The 13,014-nt window shown below is 47.2% G+C and overlaps 2 protein-coding genes across 2 annotated transcripts in view; one reads left to right on the top strand and one right to left on the bottom strand.

The window, feature by feature from the left end:
- Window positions 1-13,014, top strand: part of LOC129385601 (probable chitinase 2) — a 198,438-nt gene that overhangs the window by 108,847 nt on the left and 76,577 nt on the right. The window lies entirely within an intron of this gene.
- LOC140219340 (sulfotransferase ssu-1-like) lies at window positions 5,500-6,701 on the bottom strand. Its single transcript, XM_072289114.1, has one exon. It carries the CDS (start codon window positions 6,630-6,632, stop codon window positions 5,679-5,681), a length of 954 nt encoding a protein of 317 aa, XP_072145215.1. The 5' UTR covers window positions 6,633-6,701; the 3' UTR covers window positions 5,500-5,678.

Below are 13,014 nucleotides of genomic sequence, written 5' to 3'. Positions count from 1 at the left end.
GTGGGGCAGCTTTGCGATAGCTTCTTAGCGTATTTCGTGATGAGCCGGAGATGTGAGCCTGTTTGATTCGGCGATAGTGGTGATGCACTACTCAATTTTGAAAGGCAGATCTAACGCTGGCACTGCCACCTGTGGGATGCAAGACTGACTATCTTTGGAGGAAATGGAAGGCCTTGAACCCGCTGGTAGTAGTCTGCAGTCTTCATCTGAGATTTCTTTGAGGGAATTTTGCTCATTCAGAGAGAATGCAGCAAAGGGGTGAAGCTGTTGCGGTGGCGTGCGCATACCTCTCGGGACCAGCCAAATTTTGGCTAGAGGTCCAACGTAGAAGAGAATCCAACGTAGAATCCTACACATCCAACGTAGAAGAGAAGTCGCGCCATCTTTGCCGACTCCGTTTGTCCAGGTATCGCCAAATAAGATGTTGCGTCCGTCGGCAGGCACGGAGGTCTTCAAGGCGTTTCGTGCGTAACGCTTTTCTTTCAGCTCGCCTGCGTTGGGCACACAATCTTTCAAATTGCACGTCAGTTTGTGGTAAGCTGACTTTTTAAGTGTAAATTCGTGTACATTTCCTCTGACAATGAGCCATTGTCGTGAGTAATTCCTCGTCCTGGGATGCAGCAGTAATTGCCCTGCCTGTAGCATCCTTGTATTTATCCAAATCTGTAGATATTGTAAGAAATTTTCTTAGTGACAACTGCACACAGACAGCTGATATAAGAACTGGGTATTGGTCACTCGCGCTTGTTTCCGAGTCGTTACACCAGTAAAATTTTCGGGCAACTGAACTTGTTACGGAGGTGACGTCTCAATGCTGCTGGTAGTCGTCGGGCCTCTGAGGTAGGTTATACCTCCGTCATTTAGACATTCAATTGAATAGCTTGAGGGAAGCTCTGCGAGCTTGGCTCCTCGTCGGCATCGTCGGCATATACGATGCATGTTAGCTAAAGTCATTTTTGCAGTTTCCCTCACAATGTTTGCTCAAATTTGTGTTGTCTCTGATGGCGACAACGGACTTCCATCGACACTGTGCGGAAATAAAGAAAATATATTGCCGCATAGCACAAGTACGACATACGCACACAACTTTAACTAGTACGTCCCCTACAATATAGAATAGAGGCAGCAATGTAAATACCTTGTCCATTTTTTAACTGCACTCAAGACACGGAAGTTAAAAGTATTTCTAATTATTTCTGCTTCAGCAATGGTGGCGCGATCAAGACGAGGGCGTGTATCATCCAGTAACTCGATTGATCGGTGCAGTGGTGATGCAGGAATGAACTCCGGTAATGTTCAATGCATCGTGCGCATATTCAATTTCTCGGCACGTGTGAACTTCGCCACTGCTAGCGCATGCAACAGAAGTGGTTTCCATTCTTGGGCAGCGCACACACAAACGAAACACGAGAAAGAAGACAGGAGAAGCGCTGGTCGAACAATTGAAAGTTTTTATGGGAGTAAAATGATTATATACCGAGTAATCATGAAATTAATGTGGATTATATATAAGAACCGTCATACACTCACGAGTGATCTATGAACGAGCTGGCTTCGTTGGCCAGTTGTTTACTTCGTTCGGCGCACCGCAGTAATCCGTGTCTGTCGTCTGCTTTTTTAGTACCATTTTCTTGTGAATCGGCACAATTTCACTGGTGCATCAACCCTTTCGTGTTTACATTGCTGTCGTGACAGTTAACATCACAACAATAATTTCTGGTCATCCGAAGAGGCACCACCGCTAAGAAGAAACGTTTCGCGCGCAGCACCAACTGAACGCGGGCGCGACCATGAGGGGAAGCGGCGGTGGAAACCTACACCCGTTGGAGGGGAAATCGTTCCGCCAGGGGAGAAACGAGCGCTGGCGTCTAGTGTGAAACTTGGCGTGCGGACGTCCATACTCCAATGAGAGTGCACTCTTGTTGGCCTAATAATGTTACGGCACACACATATTCATTGCTACTGTGAGATGGAATATCCTTGAAAAAGCCGACGAGTAATCTGCGGATGTCATCCGGTCGCTGTAGATGATGAATATAGTACCCTTGCGTTCGGAAATGTTCTCAGACGCGCGATTCAGAGATGAATATGAAAGGGTAGAGCTACCCTCGCACCAGCGGCCCGAAATCTGAAAGTTTCGAGTGAAGACCACGAGCGTTCCACTGAAGTACGATGAATGTACGAAAAATATTGTGGATGGTCGGCTCAGGTGAGGCTGTCGTTACAGAAGCCATGATTATTACTGTGAGGTAGTAGGCCTTCATTTGTGTAGCTGAGAGGTACATCGTGTACTTTGCCGTAGCTGGCCGTGTATGAATATGGGACACGGACTTCTACAGCCGCGCCAGTTAGTTGAGTTAACGTGAGCAAACAGTTGGTGGCGGGTAGTGTTGACACTGTAACCATCAGGCTGCCGTCCTTGTTAAGGCGATGGCTGAGAAATTTCTCTTGAGCTGACGTTACAACCGCCGATGCCATGATATTGGGGTTAACATTCCATAGGTTTCCTCCTTCAAGGGTAGGCCCGAAGATAACAGTGACACCAGCCCCTGTTATTTTCTTGTAGCATACGAGCGTGAAGGATGCCTGGTCTATCTCCACTGCCTTTTCGCGCGAAGGCTCTTCGCATAGTCTCTTGCTTGCAGGACACTGGTCTGTAGCTGCTACTGCAGGGGCTGCAGGACTAGTAGTTGTCACCTCTGCCATGGATGCAGAGTGGAGTGCACCTGGCGTTGATGTTCCCTGTCGTAGAGGATATGGCGCCGAGCGCCTAGAGGGTCGCTTGATGTGCTTCTCCGGGTAAAAGGGGACCTCCAGGTCGTCCCAAGGCAAGTACAGAGCACACAAAAAGTTTTAAAGGCTATCAGACGGAGAGAAAAACTGAAAATAAGAGGTCGGTCTCAGATAGTCAATTCTCTAAGACATCTAAGACGACTGGACGCGCCATCCCGACTATCGTGGCGAAAATTAAGAGATGTCGCCACTCTCTAAGCAATATGGCGGCGCCCGTGAAAACAAGTGTTTACAAAGCGAATCGTTTGTTGCGTGCCTTACGGTCATACAAGGAGCGCGGCGCTATCCCGGGTTTTCAAAAGTCGTGAGAATGCGTGTGCTGGCTTTCATATCCCACAGAAGAGAAACACAATTCAATTAGGTTTTAAGGTAGTGGCCATTCGGTAACATGATTTCATAGAAACACATTTTCTTTAAGGAATATCTGATGGGTTGTTAGTAAAACTGCGCACTCTGTAACAAGAAGTTGGTGCATTTTAGTAACATCAACGTAATAAAAGCCTGTACTCCATTAAGCCTTTAGGAAGCTAAGTGCGAAGATAATTTATCTATTTAGAAATAAGGCTTCGTTTTCCCTTTCCGGCACAAGTCTTTCCCGTTTTCTATGAGTATAACGTATATAAGCGCATGAGCAAATAATGAAACTTGGAAGCCATTTTGGCATCCCTAAACCTTAAAAAATGTATGATCACTTAAATATCCTTATGTGAACTGAATGCGAAAGCAATTTCACTTCTTTATTATTTGGTTACGTTAATGATACGTGACGTCACACATTGCCGCGTGTCCATCACAACACTACCTTATTCCACCTTAATTGAGTTTGCTGGGATTTGCGCCAAGCTTAATCCAGTTTAAAGGGGCCATGACACCAAACTTTCGAGCTTCAGTTACGAATGTTTGGCAAATGTTTTAGATCGCAACGCAAGTTGGCCGAAGTTGAGCGCATTCGGTGCAGTAAACAATTTGCATTTGAATTACTTAATGTCGTAGTCAAACCATAAAGCAGTCTGGCGACACTGAGTGGTGATTAAATAAATAAGCACCCCCGGAAACGCACCTCTCGGGTAACAGAAGCCGGTCCTCTTAGGCCATGCTTCTGTCCACTGCACACACCAGAAATGATTGATTGCAGAAGCTGGAAATAAGCTATGCCCGCCACGCGCCGTTTCATCTATGCATTTGCGTAGCGGCGCATCTGCGTGGTTTACAATTGCTTTTTATCGCGCACGTGAAGGAACTGCGTGCACAATTCAGAGGTGACACCATTCCTGCGGCTCTGGGTGCTAGAGCGTGTGGAGGAAGTCGTCCGACGTGGTCTCGAACTGTTTCAAAGCAGAGGACAGAGAAGTTACACCTTAAGATGCTGACGTCACACAGCATTGCAAAATTGGTGGTTGGTGTCGGTGGGAGGTGTTGAGAGGCAGCGATTTCAAATTGAAATTTGGGGTTAAAATAGGCGCTGAGAGCCCATATTTTGTGTATAACAACACTGACATTTCGACATATTGACTTTAACCAACATTTGCCCACCTTGCTCTAGTTTGTACACAAACAAAATCAACCTTAATCTACCTTGCTCTAATCTTTACCAGCCTTAATCCACCTTTCTCTAATTTGCACCAACCTTAGTCCACAATCATACACTTTATTCCACATTAACCGGCCCTGCTCTAACTTGTACCAAGCACAATCCACCTTAATAAAAAACTCTTCCTTTCCCCTTTCCGGCACAAGTCTTTCCAGTTTTCTATGAGTATAAAGTATATAAGCGCATGAGCAAATAATGAAACTTGGAAGCTGTTATAGCATCCCTAAACCTTAAGAATTTATGATCACTTAAATATATTTATGTGAACTCAATGCGAAAGCATTTTGACTTCCCCATTATTTGGTTACGTTCATGATACGGGACGCCACACATTGTCAGGTGTCCATCACGTCTCGCTCTAATTTGCACTCACCTTAATCTCCTTTAATCCACTTTCATTCAGTTTCATTCATTTCGCCTTAATTCAATTGACTTCACCTTAAGTAATCTTCCTTTAACTTACGTCACCTAACTGAGACGTGACGTGTGCAATAACACACCCATTAGGCACACCTTTATTCGGCGACAACCATGGTGATGCCGTGACGTCGGGGTGAGCCTGCTCGTTTTACATACTGAAGACCTGGGCTGCATTCTTACCAAGACACAACCGCACCAAGTTTTCTTTGAAACCATTAATTTACATGTTTGCAGGAACCTCCCGGTGCAATGGGACGTCAGTCCAAGCATTTTCTTATGTTTCTGACTCTGCGCCGTCGGCCATTTTCGCTACTATCGCTTGATCACGATGGATTTTCAACCTCATGGCACAGGTAATGTTCTCGCTATAATAACACTATGTTTAGTGCTGCTGCAAAATGCCATCTCATGCGGCACACGTTACTTTATCAGCGCCGCGTGTGCATACGGCAGAGGCGGCGTGAATTGGATAACGCCTGTGAAGCTCTCAGGTGGTTCAGTTGCCATTGAAACACACGTATGTCGAAAACAATTACCAAAATAGGAACGGCTGCATGTAGCGGCGAGCTCGGCTGGTACACATGCATGTCATGGGAATACGCAGAATAGCGTAGTCGGTCAGAGTTAGTACAGCCAGAGTACTGTCCACATTTTCTGCCATCATGTTGAAATTAGGGATTTGGCACGTCAGAACATCAAGTTTTCTTCTTTACTTGGACACATAACACGTCGTTTCATATATATTTTATTGCCAGAGATACCTAAATTACCTGCAGATTCATACAACTGCTTCAGGAGCCTCTATTCTACACAGTTCATCACCTAGTTCTCTTTCATATACCGCGTTTTCATATCCCATTATCGGGATGGCACTTCAATACAATGGGATATCTACGTCCCTCCACAGATTCATGAAGTCAGACTTTACAGTTGCTTCCGCGATTCTCTGTTTCATCCTTTGAATCTGTTCGGGTGAGAAGTGATTCCTCCAGTCTCCTACTTCGCCGTTGCGGACAAAACTGCCGGTCATGGGTTTCTTCGTAAACTCCATCAGGTTATTAAGTCCTTTCAGTAGCTCCGGTCTAAGAGTCTTCATCTGCGGCGAATTGCTGTATTCTGGTCTAGGAGCCCGCCTACTACCGCTGATACTTTGCTTCATGTATTCGACGCTACACTTCTCCAGGATTTTCCGAAGCAGCTCGGGGTTTTCTTTAAGTCTCGTCTCTCTTTCTTCGCCGATGAAGGCGGCAATTCGAAGGACGTGCCGGGCGGTGTCAGCTTTAAGCTCCTCATATGTTAGAAATAGGACATTATGGTCCTTCCGATGATTGTACCAGGAGAGCACATTGTCAAAGTAGTCTCCGAATTCGACGCGTCCGTCCAGGAATAGCTCAAAGAACTCTTCAAAAGTGCCTTCGCTAAAGTTATACGGCGGGTTGTTCCGGGTGTGGTAGTAAAGCGACACGCAGCAGTCATAGGGATTCCGCGTGATGCAGATGTACTTTGCGCCTCGAGAATAAGGGATCACGTGGAAAGGTAAGTGAGTCTTCAAGGCGCGAGGTTGGGGAGCGTACACAGCTGCTTCGGCTCCCTGCATCTCCAGGAAGGGCATTTGCAGTACCTGGTCTAACGGGTCCTCAGGTTCTTCGGCGTCCATTAAGATGTTGTAGACTATGTGTTGCATCCAAGTGGTGCCACATTTTGGGTAGCCGACGATGATTAGGTCACCAGGTGGTGGCTTGTACGCCAGCGCCGACAGAACTGCGTCGTCGGGAAAGTGTTTCCCCAGGTACAGTCCGTTGATCATCCGGAAAACCTCCGCCGACATATTTCTCGAGCTGATGCAACTCTGAAAAACAAAAAGTAACTTGTGAGGTTTCAATACACTGGATAATTACAGAAGCGAATAAGCAGCGTTTAGGGTTATACTGTCAAAACTCCTGGAATGCTTAGAAGCAGACGACGTACAGGGTAATAGCAGTATGTAACATGCGTTCTGCTGAAAGCGAAGAATTCATTTATTGGCACCGACGATCGAAGAGATGTACTAGCATAACTACCAAAAACACACCTCCAGGACGGATGACGCTACTGTTGAGGAAATAAGATACAAGAAGAAAATTTTAACAGCGTTCGGATAACTTCGTCTTGCGTTTGTGTATCCACCACTGTTGCGTTTTTACCAGTTACCATGGCATTATGATCAGACTATGCATTTCCACCGCAGCGCGAAATCCAGTCCTGTGACTCACACGTGACCTCTGTTTTAAGTTAGTCGACTGTGTCACATGCGAAAAAATGCCGTAATGCCATCCCAACATCAAACCTACTACCACTCTAGTGTGTACTTTTTCCTTCCCTGGCATCCACGTGGAGAAGCCAGAAGCCACATACCATTTGTTCGAGGCCGCAATGATACTGAAGGCATTTTTGGCAAACATGTGGATTACCTTTGGCCCTAACAATCATGTACCTTTGCTTTCGTAATCCGCGGACCAAGTTAGATGAAAAGTGCTGGAAGGCGCGCCTCTTTGTAGTAGTCGACTGGAGTTTATCTGGCCAAACAAACGCTTCCTGGTGAACCGAAGCATTCTGCTGCTTACCCTCGAAGATTCTGAAGTGCGGCTACTTACTGCCCAAAACAAAAGCAAATGTGCGTGAACATTTCTATCACTCACATCAGAAACAGCGTCAGCACCCTCAGGGTATTGCTGTGCTAACGTAAACCAGCGCATAGCATTAGTCACTTAGTGCACACATGCCATCCGCTCATCTGGTATGCCCAATTGGGATTGTAAGATTGTAAACGAAGAAACGTGAACTGCAGGACAGGGCAAGTGCCCACTGGAAGTCCTCTTCAAATCAGCAAAGACGAAAATAAACGTAAAACATATTGGGCGTAATCGTAAGGTCGTATGCCAGGGGGTAAGTTCGTAAGGTCGACCAGGGGGTTGTGACACTCATCGTCTCAATGCGCCATTTTACCGCTTTCAAGAACCCCAGAGTCGAGGACGCGCATGCTGTTTGTGTGCGTGACCGTGGATAAGTAGTTCCACTGCTACGCAAGAAGCACCTCTTCGGGCCTTGTGTTCAAGGACTTCTCTCACATGGGCAAGATGAATCGCAGGGCATTCCCTGAACGTGTTTCACCGGTGCACCTCCTGACTATTCCTAATGCCTTCTAAAGAAGAACACTCCTTTTTAATTCTCCTGCTACGTTCCGTGTAAACTTGATTCTTAATGAATCAGAAGCCTTTTTCCCCGGACACCCATTCTGTCCTGCGGATCTCGTATAGAATCATTACCAACGATCCCGGTTCTTCGTTTTCTTGTAGGGCCAAATGCGATGGTCTTTGCTGCCATAAGTAACCAAAGTAGATCGATCTAGCGTTGATCCATCTGGACCTACAGCGCGAGTTCGAGGAAAGCTGCAAAGCCTGGGCTTACGACTCGTGTTGACTTCCGCAAGGAAGCGGCACCAGCAAAGCTTGAGCTCTTGTCCTTATTACACATGGACGAACGCTTCTCAGATTCGCCGATTGTTGTGGTCCTGGCTTATTAAATAACAAAACACAATCTGAGTTTCTGACCTATAATTATTTGCTTAAGTCTATTTTCCCACGTAGATTACACCACTACCAAGGCGCTGAGATAGCGCAAGGCCAGTTCATGAACATGGCGCAAAAATAATTTCATATCATAAAATATCATGCCACAAACTGTGCACCACGTGTGAAGTAAGGACAATACAAAAACATTTGTATAAAATTTTAATGACGCGGCGACAGTCGCGGAAACTGACAAAATGTCACTAAACGGTGCTGAAATAAATTAACCAGTACTGTAAAAGCACCGAGTTGTGCGATTAAAGAGGAAAATCACTTAAGTTTTCGCCAAGAATTCTTACCAGTTTCTATGTTAGGATTCCTAAGCCATGAGCTTGCAGATGCCTCACAAAAATACACGTTTTAGGCGCTATACAAACTGCGCACAAACCTCCTGTGGAGTTTTCTCTTTCATTCAAGAAAGAGTATAACAACTGAGAAGGCTGAGGAAGTGGCTGATTCTTAGCTTTGAAAACAAGTTGCATATTCAACTGATTGCCTTAGAAATGCGCTTGCGGTCTTACATTGAATTGGAGAACGTGTAGGAAAGCCCACACTACACGTGTCTCAGCCCACTTTTTGTCAAACTTGTGATGCGGAACGAACCTACTGTACGCACCACGGAGAAACGCTTTATACCTTACCTTATTCGCTCTATAACATTGTTTCAGCTGCTGCACAATGATCTACGACAGGCATGCAGTCATTTCGAGCGCGTCGACGTTACTAGTGGCGTACTCTATCCGCGGGATCGAACCGGCACCCATTTAACGTCATTTAACGTGACGCAAGCGCGCAGGTGCCCAGATCACCTAGCATCCCTCACAATTGTGGCAGGCCTTATGTGTGTATTGTTTAGCATGTGTTAATGGCGCGCTATTTCAGTCTTATCAGCTGTGAGGATGAGCGCGAGAAACGTGTTCGTGGGACAATGATCGCATTGTGGGGATCCATCTACGACAGTGCAAAAAAATTTATAGAATATAATCCTGATTTCTTTTTGACTGCATAGCCAATCTGATCGGGCCATACAAAAAAGGGCGATAGTCACGTTAGCGATCGCTAAAGAGGATGAAGGTGAAAGCCTGCTTGCTTAGGAGGCATGCAATAATTTATTTTGGCATTATCAGTCGAAGACGCTGTTACTTCGTATTCCTTGTCGTCTCTTCAGTTGTTTTTCTCTCTACTTGTTCTCTTTTTTCTTTTGCCTGGACATCGCCACTAGTTCCGCGTGCTTAATGGCACGTTAGAACAGTCGTGACAAACGTACGAAGTCCATTACGATAAATACGCAGGCTCATTGAAAAAGCTTTAAAAAAGTGTAACACTTTAATCACGTTGGTAGCCATTTGGACTTGTATAAATGGTGCCTCGTGCTTTTTTGTAGCCCACGCAGAATGAGAGAGACACGCAAAGGCAAATTAAGTAACGCACAGCGCTAGCTTTGAGCAACAGTTTTATTTAAAATTCTGGCAGGCGTACTTATACTCCTCAAAACGTCATAAGACGCGTGTACATTGAGCGGCAGTTACAAACGGAACCGGCGGCTATGGCGTTGCGCCGCTGTCCCCATGGAATACCAACTAGCCCGTACCCAAACCGTGCTTAAGCACGAAGTTGCGGGATCACATTCCGGCCGCGGTGGCCTCGTGTTGAAGTGGGCGAAATACAAAAAACTCTCGCACCTGATGCTTTGAGGGCACGGTAACGATCGCTTTGAGGTCAAACTTAATCCGTAGTCCCCCACTACGTCATGCCTCATACTGAAATCGTAGTCTTCGCACATAAAACCGCAGAATTGAATTCGATTCAACAAAACTGCGAAAACCACAAGCAGGCACTTTTGTAGCCACACGGATTATTTAGAAGGGTGTCTGTTGAATACGAACAGAGCGAGTCGAGATTTTTTATCGATAAAGAAATTGATCGCTTACTGATGCATGCGCTTGAACTTTGGTGCCATAACACCGGACTGTCGTCCGATTTTTCGACCGAAGAATCATCTAAGGCTTTCACCTGAATACACGAAAATGTGAGGCATCTTTGTGGCGTCATCTCATTGCACTATCCAAGCAAGTCGCCAAGGAAGCTGAGAAAGAAGTTCATGCAATAGGAGGACCACAAACAATGATTGCTACGGTCGTCATAAACAAGATTAGCATGAGTGGTATGGGAAAGGAGCGGCGAAAGCTGATCGAAATTTAAATATAAATTATGGGGCTTTACGTGCCAAAACCCCTTTTTGATTATGAGGCACGCCATAGTGGAGGACTGCGTAAATTTGGACCACCTGGCGTTCTTTAACGTGCGCCTAAATCTATGTACACGGTGTTTTCGCATCTCGCCCCCACAGAAATGCGGCCGCCGTCGCGAGGATTCCATCCCGGGACTTCGTTTTCAGCAGCTCAACACCATAGCCACTAAGCAAGAAAGCTGATCGAGTCGCGTTTTGCAGACTTGCTGAGTAATGCACTTCAAAATAAGGTTTCTTTGCGTCTTGGCCACAGTGTAAAATTTGTCGTACCTTCCTCGCCAGCAAATGTGAGCCTCTTGCTGATCAACGCCTCCGAAGCCAACCCCAGAAAACTCGTTAAACGTTCACCAGCTACATAGAAAACGTGGTGGACTTCTGCCGGCGTGCCAGGACAACGATGGCGGAGGCGGACAAAGTTCGTCACATCACGAAGAACATTTTCGACGACGCCTTTCATATGCTGCTCTTCAAAAACCGTGGCACTGTTTCTCAGGTCATTCAGCTTTGCTATAGTTCCTACGAGCTCCGCCGACGCCGTCTTCTCACGCGGCGCCCTCCTGTGTGCGACGAAACCCTTTCGGGCATGCCCACCGCTCCTGACACTGACGTGCTACTTTGCCAGGCAAAGAAGTACGTCCGTGCTGAGGTCTCTCTTCAGCTTCCGTTGCTGTACTAACCTCACCTTTGCCTGCCAAATTTCGTCAGGTCATACAGGAGCAACATTGCGTGGTTGTGACTTCTGCCCGGAAGACTGCGCCGGTGCCGACTCCCGTTGCCTGTACAGAGGTGAACGCACAACTCAGCTGTGCCGAGGCTGTCACACGGCTACTATCTGAGCCCGTTGCTCCATTCCCATCAACCGTGCCGCTCTATATAGCTCCTCGTTTGGTTAAGCCAGGGGAGCTACACAGTAGTGGACCGGCCAATTTGCTTTGCGTGTGGTCTACCTTGGCACGACGCACAATTTTATCGGCACTGGCCACCATCGTACCGTCATAGCTTCGGCCCTACTCCACATGCTTCGCCGTTGCCGTCGCCATCTTCATTTCGGAACTCCAGCCAGATCTCTTCATACTTCGACTACCATCCTCTTGTTGACCACCGTTCGCCATTGTCTCGACGCTCCCCGCTTTTACCGATGCGTCGTCGTCCCTCTACGCAGGAACAAGAAAACTAATCGTCGAAGTTCCAGAGGCAGGAATCGCGTCAGCCACGATATGATCAAGGCCGCTCCATTCTCTGACTAATGTTATTGCTGTATATTTGGACGGCGTCGCAGCACTCGCCATCATCGACACTGGGGCCGCAGTCTCAGCTATTAGTGCCAGAACGTACCGTTTATTGCTAAAAGTTACGACGCCACTGTCAGAAATATCACTTGGTACTGTCAGCACATACCGGATTACGCCTGCGCCCACGTGGTGCTAGCGTTGTGATTAAGGGTCCTCCTCTACATCGTCGAGTTTTTGGTGCTGCATTCTTCTTTCCACTTTCTTTCCGCTAATAAGGCCATCATCGACTGTTCTCGTACTGAAGCGGGATTTCAAGCGCTTTGCGACACCCCGCTTCTTGACGCTCGTGAAGCTGAGCATGAAGTATTTATTGCCGGGGACGTTGTGGTTTTACCGCACTCATCCGCCCTCTTCACGGTGTCATGGAACCTTGTTGCTGATGGATGCATGGATGGATGGATGGATGGATGGATGAATGGATGGATGGATACAATTTTCTTGTACGTCCGGCAAGGTTTAACGCGACCCGGGCTCAGGTCTCCCACGGGGGAACGTCAGGGCCCTGTCTCATCGCCGCTTCATGGGTTTGCTGGACTACCCCCGTCCGGACTCCGAGGTCTGAGCTGCACAGAGTAGCGGCCGACCTCGACGACAAGGTCTCCGGAGCAACTGCCATTCTTCCTATAACTATATTGCAAGCTCATTTTTTACGCCATCTGCCATTTACTTCAGTCGCAAACATTCCCCGCTCCCTTTCGCTCTTTTAGAAGTTCACTTGGGCTCACCAGACTGCTTGTTTCCTGCCAGTTGTCATGTCCCCTCACTTTGCTTTATGGGGAGTGCGTTGGCCGCGCTCAGTGCGTTGACTTTGCTGCCCTCATTTACATGCCAACTGGTTCCATCGCCACTCATGAAGCTGCCGAAGCGACTTGTAAGCCCGCGCAAGAGCCGACTTTGCCCGATTGACTGTTTCCCAACGCGCCCGGCGCCTACGCCTGCCCAAGTTCCGTTCTTTCTTCGATGCTTCGACCAACATGTTCGTTTGGGTCGCACGTCAACTGTCAGTCATCGCATGGACGCGGGTACCAGTGCGCCACTGCGAAAAACACCATATCGTGT

The sequence above is a fragment of the Dermacentor andersoni genome, chromosome 7 (genome assembly GCF_023375885.2).
Source record: "Dermacentor andersoni chromosome 7, qqDerAnde1_hic_scaffold, whole genome shotgun sequence".
NCBI classification, from domain to species: Eukaryota; Metazoa; Arthropoda; class Arachnida; order Ixodida; family Ixodidae; genus Dermacentor; species Dermacentor andersoni.
This window is presented reverse-complemented; position numbering and strand designations above follow the sequence as displayed.